The sequence below is a fragment of the Martes martes genome, assembly GCF_963455335.1.
Source record: "Martes martes genome assembly, chromosome: 9".
NCBI lineage: Eukaryota > Metazoa > Chordata > Mammalia > Carnivora > Mustelidae > Martes > Martes martes.
In genome coordinates this window covers 58,047,092-58,058,190 of record NC_137896.1, presented here as the reverse complement: position 1 = coordinate 58,058,190, position 11,099 = coordinate 58,047,092, and the positions used below count along the sequence as shown (strand labels likewise).

The 11,099-nt window shown below is 47.3% G+C and overlaps 1 protein-coding gene across 1 annotated transcript in view; it reads left to right on the top strand.

Annotated features, from left to right (window-relative positions):
- Nucleotides 1-579: 579 nt before the first annotated feature.
- IL1R2 (interleukin 1 receptor type 2) overlaps nucleotides 580-11,099 on the top strand; it is a 33,624-nt gene continuing 23,104 nt past the window's right edge. The window contains exon 1 of the mRNA XM_080813250.1: nucleotides 580-689. Within this exon, the coding sequence (XP_080669376.1) occupies nucleotides 676-689 (14 nt within the window). The 5' untranslated portion in view covers nucleotides 580-675. The remainder of the gene's footprint in view (nucleotides 690-11,099) is intronic.

The window sequence follows — 11,099 nt, the reverse complement described above, 5'->3', positions numbered from 1 at the left end:
TCTGTGCATCTGAGGCCTTGCATGGGGTCTCAGTGGGCCCTGGGCAAGCTCCTGCAAGGGGAGTTAGGAGACATTTGTTTTGTACAGACATGACTTAGGACCGATGTTCCATTTCTAGAGGACAAGCTATTCAGTTCGGCAAATTCCACAGTGGTAATAAAGACTTGGAAAGTCACCCTCTTCCTTCGCATGACGGTTAAACATCACAGAAGACTGGGAACCAGGGGACTCAAAGCTTAACTTCCCTTCTATCCCAGAAGGGATGTTCTGTGGGGGCAAACACCTACCAGCCCACTGGCTGAAGATTCAAAGACCTCCTTTTCTCTTTGATGGGGTCACGGCCGGCAAAATAGACATCACTTCAAAACCGCCTCTCAGCTGGAAATACGCAAGTTTTAGCGAGTCACAAAAAAATAGGGAAACTTGCGCACAGCGTCCTTGGCCACTTCCCCATCTGAATGATCACGCACCCAGTGCTGTCGCCGAGAGGGTGCTCCCCTGTGAGGAGGGAAAAGGTGTGTCCATAGCCACTCAGTCAGAGAGAGTGACACAAGCCCTATTAGGAAATCCCTGGAGGACGGGGATATAAATCCCGGCCTGGACTGCCCAGTTTCCACTGAAGGTAAAAGTCGGGCCTGGCAGCCTTCCCCAGGCGAGAAGCAACAAGGTCAAAGAATGCAGGGCTGCAGGTAAGAGGCTTTTGAGAGAGAGAGAGAGGATGAGAGAGAGGGAGTGCCAGAATGAGGGGGAGAGAATGTGAGAGAGAAAGAGAGATGGAATGAGGAGAGAGAATGAGTGAGACAGAGGGAATGAGAGAAAGAGGTAATGAAAGAATGAGGGGGAGAGAGAGAGAGAATTAGAGGGCGAGAACTAGAGATGGCATGAGAGAGAGATGGAATGAGGGAATGAGAGAGAGATGGAATGAGAGAGGAATGGCAGAATGAGGGGGGAGAAAGAGGGAGAGAGAATGAGTGAGAATGAGAGATGGAATGAGGAGAGAGGGAATGAGAGAATGAGGGGGACAGAGAGAAAGAGAGAGATGGAATGAGGGGAATAGAGAGAGAGGAAATGAGAGAGAGAGAGAGAAATGGAATGAGAGAGGGAATGAGAGAGAGGAATGACAATGGGGGAGAGAGAGAGAGGGAGAGAAATCTGGGCAGTCAGGACACTTGGGTTCCATTTCAGGGGTGGCTTTCCTGGTATCTCTGGACCTTGGGTGCCTTCTCTGGGTGATATTCCTCATCTCTGCGACCTTGGCAAGTTGGAAGGTGACCCTGACCTTCTCAGGCTTTAGCGTCTCTGTCAAAAACGGGCTGGATCAGAGGATTTCTGAGGATCTTCTGTGATTCACAGTGACAGGCAAAAATGCTGTGGGATCCAATTAAAGGAGACTCCTAGCTGTAGACAGTCACCTCGGGAGAGCCTGTGCCTGTGAGACTTACACTGAATTCAGAGGGTTGCTTCTTCGGAAGGTCAGGGGGTTTCTAGCATGGCATGTTTTCTTTTTAAAAGTAGGTGTAATTTTTCTAACACTCGTGCTTTCAGAGCTGGCTGAGGGCCAGCATTCCCGGTTGTCTCAGAGGAGTAGTGAGCAGATCGTGGTGGGAAAGTGTAAGCCGTGGGGCTAAAGGGTCTGCGTTCAAGTTCTCAAGAGACTTTACCTCCTCTTAAGCTGTATGTCACATGTGTGTCCATATCATAACTGTCTTTAAAAAATTCTATACTGTAGTGAATGAGGGGTACCCTTTGAATAGAGGTCATCTACCTGGTGGCCAGCAGCAGGCCAGTAATTGATAGCCAGGCAGCATTAAGCTTACCTTTATCCTTTGCTTCATTATTGTGAAATAATAACACTGTGTACAATTGTTAAAAATAAAGTTGCTTTTTATCCTCAGTTATTATTAAGTAAATTGCACAATTTATTTTTAGCCCCTCAGTGCCTCAGTGTCCCCATCTGTAAAGATTGAACTCGATGGGGAGGATCATAAGGTCGTGGGAAAAGTAAATGAGTATGAATCATGTAAAGCACTTCGAGTAGCCCGGCTCACTCTGTGGGTGCGGCTGAAACATTGGCTCTCACTCTCCGGCGCACTCTCTCTTGAATCCCTCCCCTTGGAAGTCCTTTGCTCCTCGTGGAACCCCAGCTCCCTCAGGAGTCCCCTACCTCTTGGCCCCCAGCTCTGCCACTGAAGTGCTGTGATCCAGGTCAAGGCTGGCATCTGTCTGGGTTTCCTCTTCTGTAAGTAGACAGTTTAGTGACTTGACCTTGCAGGGTTCCCCTAGCTGCTCAGGGTCTGCAGGGGGATGTTGCCAGCTTCCCTCTCTGCAGTTCACCCCACCCTACCAAGCTCAGTCTTGCACTGGCCCTTCTCTCTGAGCTCTGCCATCCCAAGAGGGCAGTGGGTTCCTTCCCACCGGCTCAGTGCGATATTCCCACACGCACGATAGGAAGAGCACCTTCTCTCACATCTCATTAGTTTTGTTCAGTTCCATTGCATTTTCCATGTTTTAGCCTCTGGTTACCCTAAAAGGCTGGCAGGAAGCTTGGATAGGGTCAGAGGTGCTTCGAGGACAGTCTCTGCCCCCTTTGTTCCTGGCTGCCTGGGAGCACCTGCCAAGCCCTACCAGCAGGTGTCCCCTCAACCTTCTGGTTCCCACCGGACCTTACCCCCCAGCTGTTACACAGCAAACCTCTGTGTGATCAAGACCCTCAGACTCCATCCCTTCTCGCCTCCCCCGGGCTAGCAGAAGTCAGTGTCACGTGAAAACGCAACGGACAAAGCCTGAGTCATAGGGGTTTGAGTTGTCTTTTTCTGTGACCATCACCAGCTGTCCGGACGAGGGCACATGGTCATGATGGTGATTTTGGTCAGTGCGTTTCAAACTTGAGGGTGCACTAGCACCCCTGAGGCTTAGTAAGCACAGACTGCTGGATCCACTCAGATTGTGATCCAGTCTTATGTGCAGGGTGTCCGAGGTAGAAGTTCCCAGATGCTGCTGCTGCTGCTGCTGCTGCTGGTCTGCGGACCACACTTTGAGAACCGCTTCCTTAGGTGATAACAAGAGGTTTTAGATCCAGTAGCACACTGAGTTGTTTCAGGACAAGAAATGTATGCGGCCATTTTCAATTAGAAGTCACAGAGACCTGCTGGGTTTGACATGAATACTAGAGGCTGGAAGTCTTAAATAGGAGAGTTCTATTTAACAGATGGACAAACAGGCGCAGAGGGAATGATAAGTATCTCAGTGTCTGGAACTTGACCTCAGGCTCCTAGCGGTTTTGTTCTCCACTCACGAAGGGACATTGCCTAACATAGGAGGAAAGAGCGCGGCAAAGGGCAGCCAAGAGTTGAAGGGAATATGGACGCTTCTGTGGCCGGCTGATGGGCCAGAACCAGGGGGACCACAAAAGAAACAGTGATGGAGTTGTTGATCCTCTAGCATCTCAGAGTCCCTGCTCCAGTGGTTCTCAGCCCTGGCTGAGCGTTACCATCACCTGGGGAGCTCTTAAAGATCCCTGTACCTGGGACCAATGACATCATTAATGTTGGGGGCTGGGACCTGGGCATTAGTAGTGTTGAAAACCTTCCAGGCAGTTCTGATGTATACCCAAGGCCGAGATCCCCTGCACTATTCCATCTCTTACACTCCTTACTGTCCCATCTTTTATTAACTCTTCAGGGACTCCTCCTTTCTTCCTTCAAACCCTGTGTTCTGAACCTGTATTTATCTGATAAATTTCAGATAAATGGGCATTTTACTCACCAGTAGTGTGAACACGAGAGAAGTCTAAAAATCTGTATTAAACTCCCTACAAACATTTCTGAAACACACTTTGGTTAAGAACCTCTGTTTCATAATAAGCATAAATAATTTCCTAAACAGAAGGAGGTGAATGATTGTGGCATTTGACTGTGGGCCCAAAGAGTCTAGCTTAAGGCCAGTTATCTTGCCATGCAACTTAGTCATGTAACTTAGCTTCTGGATGTTAGTTTCACTCATCGGATGACAGGGATGGGGTAGGGAGCAGAGGTTCTTTGCTATGGTTAAGGATCTCTGGAAAGTATTCATACCACCCAAAGTTTTCATGAAACGTCAAGGGGACATTTAAGAATACGTGGGCTTCATCGAGGATTTCAGACTTCAAAATAGGGGATTTTCAAAGTGTATTTGGGGGCCATGCAGTAAATCAAATATGTGAGGCTCTAAGTGATAAGGCCAGTGGCCAACTGGAATGAGCTTATCTCTTGGGAAATACATTTAGTAAAGACTAACATCAACATTCCAGCTGAATAATGCATATTCACAAGCTGAACTGGCCCAGATCCCAGTTTGTGATTTGCGGACTGGCTTTGACAGCTTCTGACAATATGACCACATACCCCCAGAGTGAAAGGGATCAAAAGCAAAACCTGCCCCCCCTTTTATTTATATTTCCTTATTTCCTCATTTAACTCCTGTAAGTCCCAATGTCTTCATCTCTAAAATGAAAATAATAATATGTAATTCACTCAGTGTTGGGGAAATTAAAGGAAAACTTTGCCTACTGCCTGCATTTATTGGTGTTCAGTAAATGTTAGCTAGCATCTTCAATAACATCATCATCAGATCATATGATTCTGACAGCAAAATTTCAGAAACCACTCTGAAGAGCTGCGGTGATCAGGACATAGGGATTTACTATAATCTCTGCTCTCATTCCCTGTCAGCATCTGCCTACTCTACTTAAGAATAAGGCAATTTAAAGACGAGTGCTTCTCCATTGCCTAGAAATTCTGTTGATATGCCCGTAATCCCAATGCCTAAGTCTGAGTTGGAGCCCGAGATTTTGCATTTCTTCACAAATGATGATGCTGCTGGTCCATGGACCACACTTTAAGTAGCAAAGCTTCAGAATATTTGGACCAAGGTTTTCTTACTTGGGAGCAAGGAAGAAGTGAATGTACAGCGTTGGATGGGTCCTGGATTTTCTAGAGCTAATATTCATCAGAATGTTTTTTTAAATGTCTGATGTAGGCAGAATTCCAAGATGACCCCCACTGATCCATGCCCTTGTGTAATTCTCCCTCCCCTGAGTGAGGATGGAATATGTGAATGTGAGCTGATATCATCCTCATGATTAGGTTTACCTTCTGCCACCAAGGTAAAGGAATTTTGCAGGTGTAATTTAAGATCCTGATGCGATGACTTGAAGTTAATCAAAAGGAATTTTCCTGAGCATGCCTGACACAACCAGGTGGGATCTTAAAGAGGAAAAAACAAAAAGGTCTAGAGGTTAGTCAAGAGGTCAGAGAGAGTCAAAGCAACATCTGATGTTGCTCTATTGGTCTTGAAAAAACAAACTGTCTTGTGGAAATGGCCATGGGTCAGGAAATGGTGGACAGCTTCCAGCTGCTGACCGTGGCCTTGGCTGACAGCCAGCAAGAAAGTGGGGACCTCAGTTTATACAATCACAAGGAACTGACTTCTAGCAGCAAACACATGGAACAGAACCTTGGGATTTGATAGTCTCTTACACCCTCAGCAGAGACTTCATCCAAGATGAGACCAGACATCTGACCCATGACAATATGACTAATGAAAGGGTGTTACTTTACATCACTGAGTTTGTGGGATTTCTACAAAGCAACAGAAAACGAGTACGATGTCTTATTTCTTCTCTTTGATTGTTGTGCGTATCAGTTCAAGGTATAGATAACCTAAAACATCTCAGTAGCTTAACATAACACATTTCTCTTGCTCATGCAGTATCATTGTCATTGGTCATCTGTGTCAGACCATAATGGCTCATGATAGCCACTGAGGACATTTTCAAAAGAGAACTCATGGAGACCGTCTGTTGGATTGTTTGGACATGGGTCCTGGGGTGGGAAATAGGTGTTCTCCTACTTAGCAGAAGGAGAAACAGACATGGAGATGCACTGGAGTGGATGCATGGGTGGAAGTAGACCTCATCTTCCTATCAGGTTGACCTGGTCATCCTATGTAGCCACCATCAATAAACGAGGGCTCAGAGAAAAGGGGGCTGGAGGGTAGGGTACCAGAAATGAAATGCAAGTGACCCATGTCCTTCCCGCTTACTTTTCATGGCTATAATCTGTCCTGCGGCTATCCCTGACTTTAAGGTACAGAGACGTGGCATCCTGTGTGTACCCCAAAGTAGAAAAGTACCAGATGTTGGTGAGTGTGAGTCTGTCTACCCTGGCATGTTGCTCAGTTGGGTGGGAGTGGCGGGGGGGAAGCAGGATCTCAGACTGTTCAGCTTCACAGATATCTTTCTGGCACTGGGACAAGATGGTGGGACATCCCAATGCTGAGAGTAGCAAGAGGGGCTATGTGTGTGAACGGAACACTCACTCCCAGACACAGAGGAGGGTGAAGGGCTTCTGGGGACTTTTTGGGTCTGTGGAAAACCCAGCCGGTCTGGGCTGTCTTCAGCTAAATAGTGAGCTTTCTTGTGGCAAGGGATTTCCGCCACACATAAGATATAAAAATCACTTGGGTTTTCAATTGTTTGTTTTTGCTTGACTTTTATCTGCTTGTATGGACATGCTAAACACAGGGCTGGGGAAAGCTGCCACCTTCTGTGACTCTCAGAGGACTAGCCATTCTGGGTGGGCACATTTTCTAGGGATGGAAGATGGTCTTTTAAAGCATAAACAGAAAATCCCCCCTTTTTTGACAACTTAATTTTGGAAGGAATATTTCTTTTTTCTTTCTTAAAAAAAAAAAGCAGTAGGCAGAGGCAGAGCAGACTCCCTGCTGAGCAGGGAGCCAGATGTGGGACTTGATCCCATGTCCCTGAGATCATGACCTGAGCCAAAGTCAGATGCTTAACTGACTGAGCCACCCAGGCATCCCTGGAAGAGAATATTTCTAAAATATATGTAGCATGGTGAAAATTTATATTCACTGCAAACTGATGCCAAAAAATGTACCTTTCTTTTCTAATAAGCATTTCATTTGGTGATTGAAGTCCCTTTAGTACCATGTCTTCTCTATCTTGCTGGCTCACATCTGCCCCTCTTAGATTTATTCAGTCTCTTTGGGGGTAAATGCTCAGGCTTTCAGTTTCTCACCTCCTTGCTTTCTTCTAGCCAGGAAGGAGCCTGAGAGTATGGAAGCCATGCCCCAGGGCATGATGGGGAGGGTGCCAGGGGCCTTCACTGGTTTCCATGGAGATGTCCCTGGAACTGGCTGGTCGTGGGGTGTCCTGCTGAATCTACTGCTGAGGTTTGCAGCTGGGAAAACCCATGGTCTGATCTTGCAGCTGGGTCAGAGCCGCCACAATGGCCAACTTGGACCCTCTGTGCCCCTCACTGGCTCCATAGGCTCTCTGTGTCCTCGCCAGGCCATGTTTCTCATCTGGCTTCAACTGACCACTTGTGCAGGTGATACTCAAAATATTTGACAACCAGCAGGGGACGAGCACCACCCAGTCAGAACAGATGCTATAGGATCTGTTGCTAGACTGCGAGGACCTCCGAGGAGCCCCAGGAAAGGCATGGTAGCAGAGGACAGAGAGCTCAGGGCTTGAGTAAGTGATATTTACCAGCTGGTGGAGACATGTTTCCATCTTTGGCCACACTGCTCCTTATGGACTGAATATCCAGCTCCAGGTCACCTTGTCCTTCATCACAGCAGCCCCCAAATAGCCCAGATCTCAGTTTACCTCCCATTCCCCGGTTGAAGCACAGAGAAGTATCTGGGTTTCTTCCCCATCAGTGAGAAACTCAGGCTAGCAAGCCTTCTGTCTCTTTGCACTCGGGTTTTGAACTCAGAGTCAGGAGCGAGCCAATATGCCTACCTCCTCTTGTGGTTTACTTCCTTTTACCCTGAACCCCCCACCCCCACCCCAAAGCCTTTTCTTCTACTTCTCCTTCCTACCAGGAAGGAATATGTCACATGCACTTCCTTCCCTCCTTTCTGAGGAAGACTTTGGTCTTCCCTTTTCTTTGGGGCATAGTGGCAGAAGAATTGGAGATACTAAGAGTCCTTGATTCTGAACAAAATTTAAACTGTTCTTCATGATTCAGGAAAATCACCATGAAAATCAGCTGTTTTGTGCTGTAACACCCTGATGCCCCCATCGGGCACAGGGAGGTGGAGGGGACCACTGATGTCTGCTCTTAATGGCTCCTGATTGCCGCAACTTTGATTCTTGCACTGTCTTAATGTTTTTCTTTCTCCCCTCCACCCCGCATCTATCTTAATGTCTTTCTGTCTCCTGTGTTATTAGGCCATCAGCTGCCTCTCCCTTCTCTATGTTTTCTCTTCCACCAGCCCAGTCCCTCTTTCTAATTTGCTACCTCTAATCTGCTTTTGATCAAGCCTTCCGGTTGCATACTGCTGCGTAACAAAATGCCCCCAAATTTAGCAGCTTACAACACACATGTTATTATAACTCACATATTCTGTAGGTCATGAATTTGAGAGGGGCTCCGCTAGGTGATTTCTTCTGTTCCATGTGGTTTGATTGAGTTCAAGCAGTGGTACTTACTTGGCTAGTGAATTGACTCTTCTGGGAGTCGAAGATGGCTTTACTCACATGGCTGGAGTCTTTGAGGGGATTCCTGGGAGGCCAGACATAGCTGGAACTGTGAACTGGGCCCCCTACAGGTGGCCTCCCCTGTGAGGTGGTCTCGGGGTGGTTGGACAGCTTACCTGGTGGCTGGCTTTCCCCAGAGCAAGCATCCCATAGACACCAGCTAGAAGCTCTCACCCAGCATCATTCTGTTGGTTAGACGCCAGTCACAGGCTGGCCCATATTCAAGGTTGGTGAGTTGGGCTCCACATTTTGTTGGCAGAGTGGCATGGTCACGTTGCAGAGGACCGCGTAAGATGGGAGGTACTGTTGTGGCCATCCTTAGAAAGTATAATTGTCACTCTGAGAAGCAACAACACTCGTAGACACGGAGAACGAGTTGCTGCAAGAGAGCTGCCAAGCTACTTCTAGGAGTAAAATATCCATGCCTTCGTGCCAGGATCTTATGGGCTCTCTTTCACTTGTTCAGGTCTTTCTGTCTTTGTTGTCTCTGTCCATGTTATATTTCAGATGGACAAGTTTTCTGGATGACTGATAATTTAAATATCTGGGGTGTTCACTACATACACTCAGATTATAAGAGTTTGAAAGCCATCTTTAGCTTACGGGGTGTGGTACCTGACCCATATCAGCACAGAGCTAACGTTACCCAGCGGGTAGCCCAAAAGACCTAGAACTCCTATCCCCAGGAGAAGTCAGAAGTCTTGAGTTGTGCATCAGCTCTTTGCTGGCTTTGGGAGTCCTGCAAGTGAGTTGATGAGATTTGGTGGTTATCTGATTAAAGACCTGGATTTGGTGATTTTGAAACAGAACCTGTGTCCAGGGCTGAAGCTTAAGTGCAAATTCAACCTGATTTGGAACTTTCAGGACTTTAGTGGCTGGGAGGGTTGCAAGAGTTCTCAGCAGCTCAGCTCTTGTATTTATTTTAGATGAAGAAACTGTTTCCCAGATTGGGTAAATCGGTTAGTGACTTGCCTAAGCTCACACAGCCAGTTAATGGTAGAGTGAATCCAGCTTCAGTCTCTTGCTTTGTGTGCTTAGAGGCTCTATCACTAAGATGTCAGTCTGAATGACAGCATGGGAATGCCACACACTGGGCGTTGATTGCGCACGTGTGTGTGTGTGTGTGTGTGTGTGTGTGTGTGTGTGTTTATGATTGTGTGTTTTCGTGTTAAGCACCCTTCTATGACAGGGATTTAGGCGTCAGGCTTCTGATTCCACTAGGTAAAGCTGAACACCTTTCTTAGTAGCAACTGGTGCTAGGTAAGTTATTGCCTACAGTACTGAAAGTTCTCGGGGTGTGGGGTGGACCTTCAGCAGGACTTAGTAAGAACACAGACGGTGGCATCTCTGGCTTCTCCCTTAGTTCTGTCAGTTGCAGGCTCCTGAGAAAGTTAGTCACCTCCTGAGTTTTGGGGTCTGCTTCTGTAAAATGCTGATGAGAGCCACCACTCATCGGGTGGTTTCTCTTTGCCAGCGCTCTGTACACATCACACAGCATCTGCCCCCCTCTGCTACACACCAGGCTGCAGCCATTTTACAGATGAACAGACTAAGCCTCTCAGAGGCAGTGTGATCTACCCCCTGGCACCGAACCATCCAGCTGGCCTACAAGGTTCTTTCAGACTCTCGAGTCCATGTGCTCTCCTATATAGACTCCCTCACTCTCAGGACTGCTACAAGATAGAGCTAGACTTCTGAGCTGCCTCCTGGGGTGGCATCTGACCAAGGAGTGGAGCTTAGGAGAAGGCAGATTTGCATTCTGAAATGACAGAAGGTTCTGATCATGTGTACTTCCCAAGACTGGAAATGCCCATCTAATGAGGGGTAAACTTGGCCATCTGTGGAGGATGCCGGGTTTGGGAAGACTGTTAGGGTAGGCTGCTAAGCTTAATGGCTCTTGGTGCCCCCTCTAGCTTTGGGTTCTGGTGCTTCTACAGAGCAGGGGAGGAATACCACGGCTGAAGACTGTGTTGATTCAGGTTTGCATTTCACTTTAACATTGCATTAGCTCTGTGGCCTTGGCTAAGTTACTAAATGTATCTGAGTCTATTTCCATTGCTTCATGTTTATAATGGGGATGATACACTCTTCCAGGCTCATGAGTGTTGCCCTCTGGAATTTCTTAGAGTGGAAAATTCCTCTTACGCAGAGGCTGGGAGAACTTGAAGCCTGGTGGATTCATACTGAGCGCCTCATGGATGGAGCTTCTGCCATCAGTCGTTTTGCAGGAGGATGGCAATCATTCTGAGCTAGAGGAGTGGTCTTGTGGTGGGTTAGCCTGTGAGAGGGCCTGATGAAGGAAGAAGGTGAAGAAAGTATCTGTGGCTGATGGTCCAGTCTGTGGGAAGCTCTGAATGATTCAGCCTTACTGGGAGTGCAAAGTGGGAACAGAGGATTTGAAATAGTGGGGAGATGAATTGGGTTGATTTACTGAATCTCTCAGTCAGTAGTTCTTGGGGGCAGAAGTTGGCCAAGTCCAAAAGGTTTGACAGGGAAAGAATGCTTTTAGAGAGAAGGGACACTTGTTGGGAGAAAGTAAAAAATAGAGAGC